This window comes from Schistocerca gregaria, chromosome 4 (genome assembly GCF_023897955.1).
Source record: "Schistocerca gregaria isolate iqSchGreg1 chromosome 4, iqSchGreg1.2, whole genome shotgun sequence".
NCBI lineage: Eukaryota > Metazoa > Arthropoda > Insecta > Orthoptera > Acrididae > Schistocerca > Schistocerca gregaria.
In genome coordinates this window covers 391051867-391071210 of record NC_064923.1, presented here as the reverse complement: position 1 = coordinate 391071210, position 19344 = coordinate 391051867, and the positions used below count along the sequence as shown (strand labels likewise).

Below are 19344 nucleotides of genomic sequence, written 5' to 3'. Positions count from 1 at the left end.
TTGGTGATTTCAAAACAAAAGTCGTCATCAAATTCATGTAATTAATTAGTTCAATTTGCAATCTACTACATGCATTCTGAAAAAGAATACGAAACATGGAAGAAGTTTTGGATACAAATTTCCCTATGCACAATAAAAATGGGGGAGGGGGACTGAATTATGCTTAAACCCTTCTTTATCATGACTGTGGAAAATTCAATTTTTAAAACTTTGAAATTATTCAAAAGTACATTTTTTATTAATAAGTTACAACAGAAATAAAAACAACACCTCACCTTGAGGCACCGTATGGACCACTTCCAGCACGTCGCCTCTGGGCACCATTAAAGAAGTACAGCCGCTTGTATGGGTTTTCAGAAGACTGTGTTGGTGTTGTCTTCTTCACTAGTAGACCATTAACATCTGGTGGGCGTTCTGGTGGTGGTGGTGATGCATTGCCTGCAATTCTTGCCAGAAGAACTTCAAAATCAGCACAAGCTGCTGGTCCCTCAGACAAATGTAAGCCACCTGAGGTGCTGCTTCTGTTTGATACAGTAGCAGAAGATGATGGGAGATGCGAGTACAAACGGTCATAAATTGAGGGCGCATGGTTTGCTTCCAGGACTGCTGCCATCTCTTTTGTCTTCAGAGTGCATGAAGGATCACTCAGAACAGCAACTTGCTTGTGAAATGTCTGTTCACGCATGCGAAAAAATGATCTTGACAGTTTCTCCCGTCGACTTACCATGTAGCAGAGATTACGGACCTGTCAAAATAAAACATACATTCAGTTTTATGACATATATCAAAATATTAAAGGGGAAAAGGCACCATGTCAGGATTTAAGGGAACATTTGACTATGTTGTATTAAAGTCTGAATCATCATAGTGTATATATGACTATAATAGTACACTGTGTGTGTGTGTGTGTGTGTGTGTGTGTGTGTGTTTGTGTGTGTGTCAAGGAAGGTAAAATTTCAATATTATTCAGAATGAAAATATGCTAAAGTATTTGAAATCTAAGGGACAAAGTAATAGGGAAGAAACTTAATAATATAATTTAAAAAAACAGCCTATAATGTTACATACATGTAAATCTGTGAAGGGAACCAGTAGAAGCACTGAAGGTGACAACCAATGTTGATGCCATATGAAACAGCAGCTTATTGTATGGTGGTGGCAAAATGTGTGTGTGTCAACGGAACATGTTTTGTGTTACAACGAAACAGGTCAGGTAATGCATGTGATCACACAATGTGAACAGCACATCTCCTTTTATGACATAAGTGGTCACAAATCCATCTGGTGTAAACTGTAAACTATCATGACCTGATTGAAATTCATTGCAGTCACTTCGTGTCAGTTCCTTATACCTCTGTCTGTTCAAATATTAGGCCTTACTGGCGGAAAGATTTATTCGTGCCAGTCTTTTTGTTGTGCCCATCTACGACTCAGCATCTCTGCCATATGGTGAGTAGCAACTTTCCTTTTCATAATACTGTTAAATATTCTCCTTCTATTGCCATCTGCTAATATTCCTTTATTTAATTTTCTCATTTTCGTCAATATTACACATTCTGCAAGCCGTTGCACAGTGTTATGACGGACGGTACTTTGTACCAATGCTAATTATTTCATCTCTTGTTACATCTGCAAATAGAATGAGGGAAAAACGATTGTCTCTATTCCCCTGTATGAGCCCAAATCTCCCTAATTTTGTCCTTATAGTTGTTAGTTGAAATAAATGTTAGAATTAGTATGATCATTCTGCAATTAGTTCCACATTGTGGTCTGCTAAATTTCCTCAGCAGCATTCCACATAAAAAAGGTCTCTCCTCCTTCAACAGTCCCATCTAAGTTCTAAGAGCATATTTGTACTATTCTCACAATGACCAAACAACTGGACAACACATCTATCTAGCAGCACGTCTTTGAATTGCTTTTATGGCTCCCTTTAGTACAATCTGGTGGGAGCCCCATTCCAAGCACTTAAGAGTACTCAAGAATGGGCTGCACAATTGGTTTGCACATGGTCACTTTCATATGTGTACTATATTTCTCCAGAATTCTCCCATAAAATCTTCTTACAACTCATCTAACAATGGAAAATCCAGGATGGAATAATGACAATATTATGAATAGGATAAATTGCTACTCACCATATAGCGGAGATGTTGACTCACAGGTAGGCATAACAAAATGACTGTCAAACAAGTAAGCTTTTGGCTAAAACTGACTTCATCGGAATTAAACAACATACACCCCCCCCCCCCCCCCACACACACACACTCATGCAAACGCAACTCACACACGCATGACCACAGTCTCTGTCTGCCGATGCCAGAATGTCTCTGGCCACAGCAGCCAGCCAGAGACTGTGGTCACGTGTGTGTGTGTGTGGGTGTGTGTGTGTGTGTGTGTGTGTGTGTGTGTGTGTGTGTGTCGCATTTGCATGAGAGTGTGTGTTTATGTTGTCTAATTCCAATGAAGGCCATGTTGGCCGAAAGCATACTTGTCTGACAGTCTTATTGTTGTACCTATCTGTAACTTCACATCTCTGCTATACAGGCTGATTCATGAAGATATGCAAATATTTTAATATGTTATTCTACAAGTAAAACTAAAGAAAATAGTTCATATAAACAAAGGTCCGCAAATGTTTAGTTATGGAGTATTGGCTAGTAAAAGATTTTGGCTGAAATTTAGCAACTTTGCTAATATGAAGCCATCACAAAACTGTACGAGGTTACAGTAAAGCACGATTTCCATTTATTTTGTTGTTTTTGGTTTGGAGAATCCAACAGAACATGCCCCACACATTTATCTGAATAGTTTTACAGAACATCCAGAGAAGCAAGGATTATTAGACAAGTAAATTTGTTTACTTTCCATAAAGAGTGTAGAAATGTTTATGTCATTGTTGGCAACCGTTAGCGAGTTGCTTCAGTCATTTCCTAACCTTGAAATGAGTTATTTTTCTGCATTGTTCAGTGAAAGAATATAATAACAACAGTGTATTTAAGTGAAATCACATAGTAACTGTTGTAATTTGTAGATTATTTATGAAACAGGGATGCCTTTCAAATTTACAACAGAGCAATATGCTGATATGGTGTTTATTTATGGCAAATGTGATGGTAAAGCTACGGCTGCAGTTAACGAATATCGCATACGTTATCCAACTCAGAGGATTCCGAACGCATAAACCATCAGTGGAGTATTTCGAATGTTACGGGAGACAGGTTCTCTACCTACTGTTCTTAATCAGTACGAGGACTCAATACATGAAGACGATGATGAGGGTATTATGGATGCTGTTCAACGTAGGCCGGGTACCAGTACACGACGTGTCCCTAAGGTATGGCGTGCACTGAACTATAATAATCTGTATCCTTGCCATAAGCAAAAATTGCATCATTTACACCTGGGAGATCCTGCCCTTCACTTGGAGTTGTGCAACTGGTTAAATACTAATCAGCAGTTACACAAATACATTTTATTTACTGACGAGGCACAGTTTATTCGAGATGGTGTAAACAATTTATTATTCGAGATGATGTAAACAATTTACATAAAAAGCACATATGGTCTGAAGCAAACCAACATGCAACAGTGCAAAGCAATTTCCATTAGCGATTTAGCGTAAATGTGTTGTGTGGTATAATCAACACACAATTTACTGGACCATTCATTTTCCCAGGACACCTAACTGGCACTGGCGAGACATACATACATACAATACCTTCAAGGAGATATGCCCTGCTTGTTCTGAGATGTTCCACTTGATACGTGATTGCAAATGTATTTTCAACATGACGGCGCACCTCAATATTTCATCAACACCGTTACTACATATTTAAATGAACATTTTCTCCAGAAATGGATTGATCGTGGTGCTACATGTCTGTGCCCACCCAGAGTGCCCAATTTAACACCAATGGACTTTTGTGTGTGGGGATGGATGAAAGAGATAGTTTATGAGGACAAAGTCAGTACATGTGAGGCATTACTAGCTTGCATTATGAATGCAGTAGACAAAATTAACAACCATCCCCTGAAATGAGCAAAACAATCTGTTCATACACATGCAACTAAATGCACTGAACTTGGTGGAGACATTTTTGAACATTCACTGTGAACGTATTGTGAAATTGTATGTATACTGTACAACTTCCTTAACACTGAGCTTCGTTTTTTTCGGTTTAACATGAATTCACGTGTGCTTTGGTATTAATAAAAGCAGATTATATTAAACATTCATACAGCTTCAGTTAACATTATTACCATCATTTTTCCAAAATTAAATTCTCTACAACTTCTGTTGAAAACTTTGTGGAACTGTCTGGAATTAACAAATTGGGCCAAGTAGTTAATAAATTAAACATTTTACGAAATTGCTTCTTTGCTTCTCTGGATGTTCTGGAAAACTACTGCATATACACATCTAAGAAATGTTTCATTAGATTCACGTCAGTAACAACAAAATAAATGGAAACCATGCTTTATTTTAACCTCATAGTTTTGCAATTACTCCATATTAGCGAAGTTGCTAATTTCTTGCCAATCTTTTACTAGCTGTAACTCCATAAATAAACATTTCATACCTATGTTTATATGAACTTTTTTCCTTAGTTTTACTTGTAGAATAATGTATTAAAATATTTGCATCCTTTTCATAATACTACAACTCTTCTAATATACTAGTTTCATTTCCAGATATTTCGCAACATTATGCTTAGATATTTAATCAATATCTCTGAGCCTAAGAGCATACCATTAGCACTATATTTTAACATTACGGGAATGTCTCACCTACCCAAACATGTCAACTTTCATCTATCCACATTTAAAGCAAGAAGCCATTGGCTGCACTAAATGGAACTTCTTTTAAAGTCTTCTTGACTATATGTACTGTTATTCAATGATGACACTTCAAAATAAACAATGGCATCATCAGTAAATAGTCTCAGATTGCTGTCCACCCTTTTTGACAGATGATCTATGTGCTATCACAGTACCCGGGGGTTCTCCTGACTTTGATCCATGTTTCACAAAATTGTGTGGGTGAAATGGGTGAGCAGTGTTTTGCACATGCAATGCTTTTCAAATCCATTTTGAGTTGCGTAGAGAAGCTATTCTCTTACTAGGAAACTCACTGCATTTAAGCTTTGAATACAATCAAGGGCTCTGCAGCAGAATGATGCGAAGAATACTGTTCTATAATTTCATATAACAAAATCGAAATTCCTAGGTGGGATAACACATAATATAAGGGAAAGTAACCAGTCACCTACAGCAGACAGATGAGAGGTTCACACACACATTTAACAGAAATCATCATTTGTTAGCTTTCAAACTCTGGCTCTTTTTCTAGTAGAAAGTTCACACATTCACACACACAGGCACAAAGACACCCAAACACACTCTACTGTGGCAACATCAATTACTGATTATCAATTACTGAGAGTGGTTGCCTGGGATTATGTATGTGTGGGAGGTGGGACTGGATGAGGGGAAGGAATAGGAAAGGATGTACGAGGCAAAGAGGGCATAATAGGGTAGTGCGAGGCAGAATTGAGAAAGTCAAATGACTCAGTGGTTGCACAACATTACATAATGAGTTTTGAGAGGTATAGCACGTAAAAGATTAAGAGATACAGAAAGAGGGGGTGGGGTAGGGGGAGGAGGGGGGAGGGGAAGAGCGGAGGGAGAAGACAGTACATGACATGGATGGAGTAAAAGTATGGACAATGACAGAAGAGAAAAAGGGAAAGGTAAGGCGAGTCAGTGGGAAACAGGTTAACAGTTTGGCGTTGGCCATTCATGCGAGTAAATGGTTGGTTACTTCTCACACCCACATAGAACGCTGTACAACTGATATAAAACGTGGCTGCTTTCACAAATGGTCTTGGCTTCTACAGGATAGGAAATGCCTGTAATTGGATTGCGGTAGAACATGGTGAGTGGGTGTATGAGACAGGTTTTGCATCAGGGTCATCCACAAGGGAATAGACCCATGGGGAGCAAGTCTGGGAGCAGGACTGGAATACGAATGGACAAGGATATTCTGTATGCTGGCTGGGCAGTGAAACATTACTTTGGGTGACGTGGTTTGGATGTCCCTCATCTCAGGGCACGACTAAAGGTAGCTGAAGGATGTGGTTGGTTGGGTGTTTCAAGGCCAGGACAATACTAGGTGGCCGGAGGAGTGCTGGCCAGCTGATAGTTAACAGGTTTATTGGTTTCAGAGGAGGCAATGGCACAGAAGATCTGTTTATGGAAGAGATGGACATGATATTCTTTGTCAACAAAGGCTCCGGTAGGTTACTGATATATTTTAACAACTGCAGATACAGCATCTATGGATGGGGAGGCTGCAGGGAAGGGACTTTTGGACACGGAAAATGTGACAGCTGTCAAAGTGGTGATATTATTGGTGGTTGGTGCATTTGATATGAATAGACATTTTTGTTAAACCATCTGAGAGATGGAAATTAGCATCATGCTGAATGCTGAAACAAAAAAACCGTCCAAATAGTGGATGCACACTCAGTAACCAAATAAAATTAAAAAATTAAAATAGATATGGTCAAACCATAAAATAATGTCTTATGTTTTTTGATATTGCAGAGGAATTTTGGCAACGGATTCCATGAGAGTAACACATGAGAGTACTGTGACATCTCAGGTTATAAAAATCCAAAAGTCAATCCAAAACATGGTGCAGGATGATTATCAAAGGAATCATTTCCCTTCACGACAATGACAACCCCGTAATGCGAGTCGAACGAAAGAAAAACTCAGACTTCCGAGTGAATTTCACCTCTTCCCCAAGATGAAGGTCTGTCTGCTAATCATAACTTCACAACCAATGATGAAGGGATAAAGAAGTTGGTAGCCAGGTACAACAAATGTAGGAATTTGGGTGGTGGCTTTGTGGACAAGTAATGTTAGCATCCTACAGCCACATGACCCTTCTTACTACAGTTTAATCTTGGTCTCCATCTGCCATTTTTAACCCCTGCACTTCCCTCCAGTAACAAGGAAACTAGTCCTTGATGCCTCAGGATGTGTACTGTTTTTCATTCAGGTTGTGGTATAAATTGCTTCATAATCTAACCATCTAATCTTCAGCATTGTTCTACAGTACTGGTATGTCAATGGATTAATTGCTGGGGGTACAGATAAATAGTCAAGCAAAATACTTTTGAATACATTTGCTGAAAACTGCCTTCAGTAGCTAACTGGGCAGCTTACATGCAATGGAAATATCTTGGGCCTCATAGCTACAAGTAGGCCAGACCTTATCAACAATATCAGTATAGAAACGGGATTAGTGATCATGATGTCATATTATAGCAACTATGATTGTGAAAATTAATACATCATAACAAGACAGCTAGGAGAGTGTTTCTACTAGATAGTGTAGATAAGCAGTTGTTAGCATCTCACTTAAACAGTGAACTGACACCACTTAGTTCCAGTAAATTGGATGTAGAGGAATTATGGACAAAGTTTAAGCAGATTGTAAATTGTGGTCTGGAGAGTTGTGTGTCTAGTAAGTGGATGAAGGATGGAAAAGATCTACCATGATTTAATAACAAAATTCAGAAGACGCTGAGGAACTGGAGGCTGCTGCACTCTCGGTTCAAAAGGGAATTCACAATGACAAAAATAAAGGTTAGTAGAGATTCATTTGCCTGTGAAAAGATCTATGCGCAAAGCATACAACTACCACAGACACACCTTAGTAAAAGTTTTGGTAGAGAACCTGAGAAAATACTGGTCTTATATAAAATTGCTAAGCTGGTCTAAGGCTTTCATTCAGTCCCTTGTTGACCTGTCAGATGTGGCGACTGAAGATTGCAAAACAAAAGCTGAAGTTTTAAATCTCATGTTCATGAAATCATTCACACAGGAGAATCATACAAACATACTGCCATTTGGCCATCGGACAGACTCCCATACGGACGACACAGTAATAAGCATACCTGGCGTAGAGAAATGAATGGAAGACCTGAAGGCAAATAAATCACGAGGTCTGGATGGAATCTCAAATCGGTTTTACAAAGAGTACTGTATGGCACTGGCCCCTTACCTAGCCTACATTTAGCATGAATCTCTCACCCAGCACAACGTCCCAAGCGAATGGAAAAAAGCACAGATGAGACCAGTATACAATAGGGTAAAAGAGCAGACATGCAATATTACAGACCGATATCATTAACTTCAGTTTGCTGCAGGATCCTTGAACACATTCTCTGTTTGAATATAATGAACTTTTTTGAGACTGAGAAGCTGGTCACAAATCAGCACACTTTTAGAAAACATCTCTCATGTAAAACTCAGCTTGCCCTTTTCTCACGATATACTGCAAACTACGGATGAAGGGCAATAGGCAGATTCCATATTTCTAGATTTCTGGAAAGCATTTGACATGGTGCCCCAATCCAGGCTGTTAATGAAGGTACCAGCATATGGAATAAGTTCACAGATATCCAAGTGGCTCGAAGACTCTTCAAATAATAGAACCCAGTATGTTATCCTAGACAGCGAGTGTTTATCAGAGACAAGGGTGTCATCAGGAGTGCCCTAGGGAACGGTGGCAGAACCACTGTTGCTTTCTACATACATAAATGATTTGGCAGAGAGGGTGGACAGCAATTTGCAGTTATTTGCTGATGATGCTGGGTGTATGGTAAGGTGTCGAAGTTGAGTGACTGCAGGGAGATACAAGATGACTTAAACAAAGTTTCCAGTTGGTGTGATGAATGGCAGCTAGCTCTAAATGTGGAAAAAATGTAAGATAATGCAGATGAGTAGGAGGAACAAACCTGTAATTTTCAGATACAGTATTACTAGTGACCTGTCTGACACATACAAGTTGTTTAATTATCTGGTTGTAATTTTGCAAAGTGCTATGAAATGGAACAAGCATGTGAGAACTGTGGTAGTGAAGGCAAATAGTCAACTTCAGTTTATTGGGAGAATTTTAGGAAAGAGCAGTTCATCTGTACAGGACACTGCATGTAGTACTCTGGTGCACCATATTCTTGAGTACTGCTCAAGTGTTTGGGATGTGGGCAATATCTGGTTGAAGGAAGACATTGAAACAATTCAGAGTTGTGCTGCCAGCAGGTTTGAACGACACGTGGTACAGAGTTACTTCGGACACTCAAATAGGAATTCCTGAAGGCGAGGCGATGTTCTTTTCGAGAAACACTATTGAGAAAATTTAGAGAACCGGCATTTGAAGCTGACTGAGAAACAATTTTACTGCCACCAACATACATTGTGTGTAAGAACCATGAAGATAAGACACGAGAAATTAGGCCTCTCACAGAGGCATTAAGACAATTGTTTTTTCCTTGCTATATTTGCGAATGGAATAGGAAAGGAAATGAATAGTAGTGGTACAGGGTACCATCCACCGCGCACCATATGGTGGCTTGCAGAATGTAAATGTAGATATCGATTTCAAATGTCAATTCTCTTCTTGTCAGTAGTGTTTATAATCCAAGTTTTATTTCTTTTCATGACTACATTCCAGACAAATGCACTCTGAAAAGAGTCTCTAACGCTTAAAGTTATATTAGATGTTAACAAATTGCTCTTTTCCACAAAATCTTTTCTTGCCAAATAATATACACAGTTGCAAGATACTAATATGAACTATTAACAGGTGAGTGGAAAGACTGGTAGAAACTAACCTTAGCGAACAACAGTTTGGATTCCAGAGAAATGTACAGACACCTAAGACAATATTCGCCCTATGACAAGATAACACAGGGAAAAAGGAGGAATTTTCCGTTTACAGCATTTGTATGTTTAGAGAAAGTTTTTGACAATGTTCATGGCAATACAGAAATTTTCTGTCACCTACATACCTGTTGATATTTTACATTTCAGTAACAGATTAATATCATCAAGCCATTCAACATCACATTTTGAACTTAGCCTTAAATCTGCTACCATATATTGAGATGACATTGTCTCATTCCCGGTAGTTCTGTCTACAGTTAATATAAAAGTTGAATGTAATTCACTAACAGGCAGACATGTTCATATCAAGGCAAATGCTTCAGCCCTCACTTAAGGCCTAAACCACCACATAGTAAGCTATAATTACAGTACAAATGTGGGATGTATATTAGCTGTGCAATGAATGTAACATACCCTTTCGAGATCTTGCCGAAGTTGCACAAACATCTTCATCTTTTCCAAGTCTGCCTGCTCCTGTTGCCGTGATAATATGTCAACATCTTCAGACTTAGGTGGAAGGAGAGGTTTGTTGAATGCAGCCTGTTCATAAAGAAGAATTCAAATAAATTAACTATCACCAACATAAAATATTAGAAATCTACTTACAGCACTACATGATTAGCAGATATAGGCTAAATATACTAAACATACACTAAAAGGCAAATAAATGGTACTAAATTTAATGAAATGCAGCGTAAGCATTAATGATATTAAAATCAAACATGGAATTTAAATAAAAAGTCATGAGAACAATTTTATAGTCCATTGACTTTTTCATTGTGATATACTCCCTATAAACAACCATTAATATGAAAGTCATAGTCTTAATAGCATTAGAAGCAAATACAAATGAAATCCCAAAATGAAAAATAATAGAAACCAGTTTGCAACGACAGTTATTACTATGGATTCTATGGGTCACTGCCATACACTACAAGCCACAAGTTGAACATAAGAAGGAGGAGGAGGAAAACACAAGGGCACAACAAAATTTCTCAGCCTGCCTCAGTGATAATGATACTAATTAAACAATATAGCAGAGATGGCTTCAGCTGCCAGAGGCTGTGGTCATATCTGGTGAGGTGCACTTCCGTGAGTGTGTGTTTTGTCTATTTTCAACAAAGACCTTGCTGGCCAAAAGCTCAGTTTCCAACAGTCTTTCTGTTGTGTCTTGTGTCTATCTGTAACACGGCATCTCCACTATATGGTGAGTAGTGACTATCCTTTTCATAACAGATATATTCCATCCTGGTCTTCCCATTGTTTGATACCAATTAAATTTTGTTTTTGTTACGTTAGGACATATTTTGCAGTAACATCAATCCATTGCGTCAACACAATCTGTGAAATAGTTTAATTATATGGTGTTCCAAAGTAGTCACTTTGTGTGCATTTTGTTCAAATAGATAAACAGTAATACTGTGCTACCATAAAACCCTGTTTTGTATAATTTGGCAACAAAAATTCACCAGCATTGATGAGGGTATTATGTCCCCCTGTCCTTGACAATGTTGCTAGCCAACACTATCTCTCCCAATGTCTTACAACTCCAAACATAGCACTTCCTATTGTAGTCCATCCACCTCACCTACCACTAAACCCTTGCTAATTGGGCCTGTGGAAGTCCAAGGGCGAGATCTGTTTGATGCACACAACCAGCACATCCCTACTCCAGTACTGTCACAGACAAATCATATCTTATCCTATCAGAGGCAGGGCAATCTGGAAATGTAGTCATACCATATATCATCTCAGATGTCACTTCTGCACATCATTTTATGTAGCCAAGACCACCAAACCAGCTTTCCAAGGTCAAACTGTGGCCAATATCCGATATCATCACCCAGTGGCAGAACATGATCCTGAGCACAATATACTAAACTTCAATGTTATCAACATCCTTCGACCTGCCTCAACTATATGAAATATTTAGCCATTAATTGCCCTTGCAACACATCTTTCTGATCTCATAAACCCCCTGGCTACATCTTAGCTGGCATCTGTCTCACATCCACCTCCACCCCTTTCTCACGACCCCAATCTCACTCATCTTACATTCCCACCTGCTTTTTACATTCTCTCCTCTGTTCTCTCACACACTACTTATCAATTCCTCCATCTCAGTGTGTGCTGTGCACAGCTCCCTCACCTGAAGCCAGAAAAAGCTCACTGGTACCAAATTCGTATCCCGTACTACCTCTCCCTCCCAGTCACCTGCAAACTTTCCCAAACTATCACTCCCGTTAACAGCCTCTTGTATCCCTTCATCCTTTCCCATCCATCGCCTCAACTATAATATGTTTTGTTTATCCCTTCCATTTTTTATATTTCACTAATGACTTTCTATTACCCTACTGGCTTCACAGATACTTCACATGGAAGAATGTAGTATATTTTACATCATAAATTAAATATGTTGTAGTTTTGTACAAGACAGATGAATTTCACAAAAATACACAAGAGAACCTAACTGATTTTGTGCCATACTTGTTACTGTGAGTATGACATGATCTTTAATTTTATGCAAAACGAAATAGCCATCAAAACAGTGGTTATATCTAGTAGTCCTGCACAATAAAAGGTAATGTCACAATTAATGTTACAGTAATAGTGTGTACAGTACACTGAAACTTCCTGGCACCTTTACATTGCCCACTGTTCCAGTACATAGTTTTAATTTGCCAGATAGTTACAAGGTGAAGCCCATTCCTTCCAACAGAAATGTTGTAGGCAGAGTTTTATGTTACACAAAAAGGGCTTATTCTTATTGGAGAGGGTAAAACAAAACAGATAAACATTAAACAAATCTTCTGGACTAAATGGATAAAAAATGTGACATCACACCGAGAATGTAAAGAAAATGATATCATTACAAAAAAAAATCTTGCTCCAGGATAGTGCACCTGCTCACAGAAATGAGTTGACAACAGGGAAACTGAGGGATTCAACATAAACATTGATGGAACAGCCACCCTGGTCAGAAGATTTGGTAAGCTCTGCCTTTAGTTACTCTTACATCTAAAGTCGTTTGGTGTTGGAATATCAAATCAAATGATGAAGTTACTGCAGCAGTTTTTCCAGGATCACACTACAGGGATTGTATCTACTCACTGAGGAAAACATTGAACAACATCCATAGCTTAAAATGGGCGGCAAGAGTAGTCTGCTGGAAAAAAAAAAAGTGATGATGCACCCACAACAACACAGTATAATAATACAGTGTTGTAAAAATCAGTATGTATCATTTCAAGTAACGTGAGGTTTAACAGAAAGTTAAAGACACAAAGAAAAGAAAATATTCCTTGACAACTATATCTATTAAATAAAATGTTAGTTACTTGTGCACAAGTACAATTTCATTTCATGGCCACATAATTAATTAAACATAACCAGTTAGTATAAATGAAAACGGATCATCTTCTCAGTGATATATGTTTCTGAATCAAAGATATAAATAATACTTTAAAATTCTGTTAGAATTTATTTTGTATGCGGAATGCTTTGGATGTTGAATTAATGCAAAGAATGAAAAAGGAAGGGAAGAACCTTGTACATTAGACAGGTCGCAGAAAGAAAGACAGGGAAAGGTCAACAAGAAGCCAGCTGAAACAAAAATTTTCCGTACAGGCTCAGACTGGGTAAGGTAGGGAGAGAGATCAGCTTTAGCCTTTTTGTGGCAACCATCCTGCCATTTACCTTGGAAAATTTAGAGAAACTAAGCACATATCCATAAAGCCCAGAGGTAAAAGCACTGCCTGTGAAAGGCAAGGTTTTGGGTGTGTCCCGGTCCTGCATGCAGTTTTAATTTAGATTTCTTCCATTATCAGTCTACAATCGTATCAGGTTTGGCAACTACTGTGCATAGCTAAAGCAACATGAAAGGACATAATTTCATAGAACTCATTTACTCACCACTGGTTTCAATTAATTACAGCCATTATCAAATGATTCAGGCATGTAACATCCACAGAGTAAACATCACGGCAAACGGTATGTAACATTTACTCTGTAAACATTGGAGACATTTGTCACTTGATACCGACTGTAGTCAATCAAACCCCGACATGAATAAATAAATATACTGTAATCAGTGCTGTTTTGTATTTACCTACATAGATTATTGCATCAAAAATTGTCTTTCCATCATACACAGATAACTTTCTGGCTTTAGAATGTTTTTCTTTCTTTACCGAAAGTAAAATGAATACCTTTCGCTTTAAGATCCAGTAGTTATAAATAAACTGAATTCCTTCAGCATCAACTTCCATATGGGATGTAATGTCTTTTATACTGACATGTTTGTCAAATTCAGCTTCAATTTCTTGTAGTCTGGAAAAGAAAAAAAGAATAGCAATTAGTGTTTACATAGTAACAATAAAAAAAGTATTCAAAGTTATTTAAATGTGTTGCAAATAGAATTACACTTTAGCCTGTGTTTTGGAGATAGCACACACTTAAATTTATCCCTTGTGCAGAAACAGGGATGGGAAGAGAGGGGGCAAGTGGTTAGTGCAAAAGTAGGCAAAGTGCAGAGGAAAGATAGGTAAAGAAGAGGGAAAAGAAGATGAAGTAGAAGAAAAATAGAAAAGGAAAGGTAGTACTGATTTAGTTGTTATTTCACTTGTCATTTAATTTTTAGACACCCTACGGTCTTTCTACTGCTTAAAAGTTATTTTATATCACAGACTGATGATACAAATCTTCTTTTTACAAGCAGTTGATTCATGACCTTCAATTCTAGTTCCTAATTCAACTTTTTGATATCATTTACCTTGCAGGGATTAACTGTTTTCATTCTCAGACTGCTTGATGGTTTGTCAATGGAACGAGCTGTCATATTTGTGTTAATTTACACCTATGCAAATGGAAGCTACTATCTGCTAGCTTTTATAGAACATCCATACATTACGGAGATGGTATCTTTACGAAGATGGTATCTGTTCTTTCAGACATGTCTGAAAGAACAGATACCATTGGTGATCTTGCAGCTCTCGAAGAATGAAATTACAATGAAACCCAGACCATTAGCTGCTTACAGGCGTTGATAAATATCAACGGGCACGGTTGAAAATGTGTGCCCTGACCGGGACTCAAACTCGGGATCTCCTGCTTACATGGTAGACACTCTATCCGACTGAGCCATTGAGGACAGAGAGGGTAGTGCGGCTGCAGGGACTTACCTCTGGTACGCTCCTCGTGAGACCCACATTTCCAACTTATTGTCCACACACTACATTTGTAGTATCTCTGTCCACTATACTCATTACTCGAGACAGTCAATCTATTGATTCCCGTAAGAGAGCAAAGTGAGTGCATCCGCACTGATCATTGACCGGTAAGCCTTATCTATACGAAGATGTTATCTGTTCTTTTGGACATTTTCAACAGTCCCCGTTGATATTTATCAATGCCTGCAAGCAGCTAATGGTCTGCGTTTCATTGTAATTCCATACATTACAGTTAATACTTTTCAATGGTGAAACTTTCCTCACTGTTAACAAAGGACAGAGGAATTAATTTCTGCGCATAACAGTTAGTTAGTCAGTTTCATGTTTGATGGATCATTTGCACAATAAATCGTAATGATGTGGAATTAGTCATTTTACACTCACATCACAAATTAATTTGTAAAGATAGCAATTTACATGTTTTTTTTTAATTACACAAATGTGAATTAGTAATTTCTATCTGCCACCTTTTACAAATTACAATAATATAGATACTACTAAGGTACAGAAGGAGCAGTCAATATGAAGTAATGAGTATCATTTTTTCATCTGCTATTGTAAAAAAGTTATGTACATCACTGTGACTTTTGAACCATGGTGGATTACTTACAACAAAACAGTTGTCATCTACCACATAACCTCTGGTGATAACCACATATTATTCTTACAAACCTTTTCTGGGCTATAAACACTTTCTTTCATATTTCACATGACATTATTTATTGAAAATATGCAAAATATGTCAACTTCCTGATTTGTCTCCTCCAAAGATTTATAATGGTTGTAAAGTAAAAATGTGGCCAAACTAGGTTGTTTTAGGAATTCCAACATATTTACTGCTGTAAAACACTTAAAATCAAATAATGTTTTACATATTGACAAGTGATAATACCAGAGTAAAATTTTGAGCAAACACTACCTCTATTACATTCTTTTACACATTGGATAATAGTAAGAGAAATGTGCTATAAAAACTGTAGAAGTTATGTCTTCAAACTGCAGAAAATATTATAGGTGCAAAAATAACTGATCGCAGAATATAGAAACTCTGGATTGGTATTTACTGATGTTAAATCCTAATTATGACGTTTGCCAAGAAGTGACATAGGGCATGACAAAAACTATGTACCATGGAAGCCGTGTGTGATTTCAAGAAGACTTATGGAAACACGTCAGGAAGGGTGGAGACTATGCCCCTCACTGAGACAGGGTTAAAGAATAACATGAGGAGTGTACACACTCAACAAATTTTCTTCAATCTACATATTTTTTTTATAAATATTGGAATCAGAGTATCGTTATAATGTTAATTAATGAACAACTGATGTACTTTTGTCATTAATGCCATGTGACAAGTTTAAAAGGAATGGACACTTGGCAAAATTTATTAAAACATTCTTCTCTACTAGGATAAGACATTTTGCATTTTGCATTATCAGAGATAGTTTCAAGTAGTTTTATTTATTGCATATAAATATACATAAATGTAACCAGTTTTCGGCTATTGCACATCACCTAGTGAAGCATAATTTGGAAAGATAATGTGTTTTAAAAAAAAGTGCACGATCGCAACAACATATCAGTGGGTCTCATGCTGTAGCACAATGCCAATTGTGGGCAGTTAAATGGTCTGTATAAAATACATGCCCTATAATGTTACACAGCACTCAGTCATGGAAGTTAGCATCTTAGAATAACGAAACACATATGTTTGTCTGCTACCTGAAGTTCAAAAATTGGTATAATGTCAACATATTTAATGTGGCAGTTTTAAGGAGTGGGTGTTTTGAACTCTGGTTAAGCCAAGTACTGGTGTAGAGGTCAGATTTGAGCTATCTCATTTACAACTCTGTCAATTGTTACTGACATAAATGCACTGTAGCCATTACCTAATGCTTTGTGTTTTGAATTGATCATCATTTTCTTTTCTTATTTGGAAATGAGTGTAAACTAATCCTGGTTCACCAAGGAGTTTCCTTAAGACCTTCACAACACCAGAAGGGATCAGTGATCCCTGTGACCATGCGTCAGTTGTACTTTAACAGAGATGCAGAACCTGGAGGTAGGCTGCCACCCTGTGAGAGGGATGCGGGAATTATTTCCCTGCACTGCTACTCATCTATCTGGTTACAGTAATTCCAGTTTGTTTACGCATGCAGACGGCTGCCAGTTTACAGTGTCCTTATTCTGTACTATAACGAGCAAAACACAAAACTTTTCAATGCATTTCAAAAGTGCTGAAAATCTTCTCCTGACATGCAAACGGAGTTATTTTCAGTTCTACTTCTATGTTAAATGGCTTGCTCATCCTATCTGTGGTGTTGTCACATGTGTATCATGTGGCTATCAACCCACAAAAGGTCAGAAAACTATTGAAGTTCATGAAAAACCAAACAGTCCAGTCAAAAAGCTCCAAAAGCATTTAGACTTCTTCTTCAGGCATCTAGCATGACAACCTTCTGCATTTTTCTGTCTAATCATTTAAAAAAATAATAAATAAATAAATACAAATGTCACCAAAAACAGATGGGAGTTTTGCCAAAAATAGGTCCCCTAATCAGGCTTTATAAAAAAATGAGAAAAAGGCAAGGGAAAGAAAGTAAAAGAAGCTACAGAATATGAGTTCTATTCTCCACTGAATCATTTCTTCAAGCTTATGAACTGAAATCAATAACTAGGGGCCAATCTGAAAATTAGTGTAGAGAAATAGCCAGTTTAAAACTTTTTTTACAAGTTTCTCTGTGCCTTTACTTGCTAATTTTTCCAACAATGTTACTTTTTGACTACATATCGTCCTCTTTTTTAGTTGTTCTATTTTTAACTATGTGCATATAACTACCCTAGCTTGCTTTTTCCACTCTGCTATCCATCTGATACTTTGTCATAACTTTTTTTTGTCATTATTACCAACTTTATTCTTCATTCAGCCCTTCAACTTGAAAATTTTGCAAGTATCTGTTGCCTTCAATTATCTGTACAGTTTGTTCATTGGGTTGTTGTTATTTTTGGACAATTTAGTGCCCATTACGAATTGCAAACAATTTTCCACCTCACTTTGTTGCTGTCCACATGCATTTTCACTTCTTTCCCTGAATCTGTTTTAAGTTGCAGATGTTGGACAACTACTATGTTGCATTAGCAGGTTCCGAAACAGAAGTTGCTACTCGCAAAAAATTATGAATTAACTACAATGTTTAGATTTGGTCTTTGCTTTCTTTTTTGATATGACTATTTCTGCAGTGAGGTCATTAGAAAAAAAGATACAGTCGAAACCAAAACAATGTACTAATTGAAAGATCATTCTGTGATCTGACACACTGACTGCTGCACGCCTGGTAATTGTGTGAGGCTCTCTGGTGGCCACATGATAGTCAGGATGTTAAGGAAGTAACGAAGTACAGGGGCTGGACAAAAATATGGAAACATTGCCAGCAACGCATTCCTGAACATAAATACAGTGGCAACTAAGCTCACAGATAGTGATATTGTATTTGACTACAAACAAAACCTGTGCAATGCCCTTAGTATGTTGCAAGTGTCAACATGGTCAAAACAGTATAGTTGTGAATGTATTCTGCAGGAGCTAACTGTATTCAAAGGTGGGCAAATTATGGGTGCTTATATGGTGGATGCTTCCACAACCCAGATATCCAAAGTATTTGGTATTTCAAGAGGCACTGCATCAAACATTACAGTGCATACAGGGAAAGCAGAGAAATTATGTGCCCAGACAGAGCACAGATGAAAGTGTATGTTGAGTGATCATGACAGATGGTCATTGGAGAAAATGACAGCTGCAAAAGTCACTGCAAAACTAAATGTTGCACTTGCAAATCCTGTCAGCACAAGAACGACATGAAGGGAGCTCCATTAATTTGAGAACTGAAGGGTGAGTTGGGATTCTAAAACCACACATATGTGATGCAAGAGACCAAAATCGACATTTTTTTTTATACAACTGAGTTGGTCATTTTGAGACATGTCCTGCCACAAATTTTATAAAGGTGACACATAAAAAGTTATCATATCCCAGAGAATTGATTGTTATCCACTCCTATTTGTTGTAAGAAGAAAATTTCCTCATTTATGCACACACTGTTTGAGAATGAGAGCACATAGCATCCAGCTGCAAAATTTACATAATTTATAATTTCAAAATTTTTCTCACTGACACCCTCCCACAAAATGGCGAGGGAAAAAGGTTATCGCTTACTACATTTTGCTGTACATACCGTAAAAAAAATCAGGCATGATATTTTAAGGTATAATTCTGTCACTACTAACTCTATTCACAACATATTTTACACACAGTATCCACATACACCATTAAATGTGCTGGCAAATTTATATCACTACATGACACATGGTTCAGGAG

General features: G+C 37.6%; 1 protein-coding gene across 3 annotated transcripts in view; it reads right to left on the bottom strand.

Annotated features, from left to right (window-relative positions):
- LOC126268196 (PHD finger protein rhinoceros) overlaps nt 1-19344 on the bottom strand; it is a 199618-nt gene that overhangs the window by 88222 nt on the left and 92052 nt on the right. For all 3 annotated transcript variants that reach the window (XM_049973814.1, XM_049973813.1, XM_049973815.1), the window contains exons 11-13: nt 13950-14070; nt 10156-10281; nt 276-745 (exon numbers count right to left, since the gene is read on the bottom strand). In XM_049973814.1, the coding sequence (XP_049829771.1) occupies nt 276-745; nt 10156-10281; nt 13950-14070 (717 nt within the window). The remainder of the gene's footprint in view (nt 1-275; nt 746-10155; nt 10282-13949; nt 14071-19344) is intronic.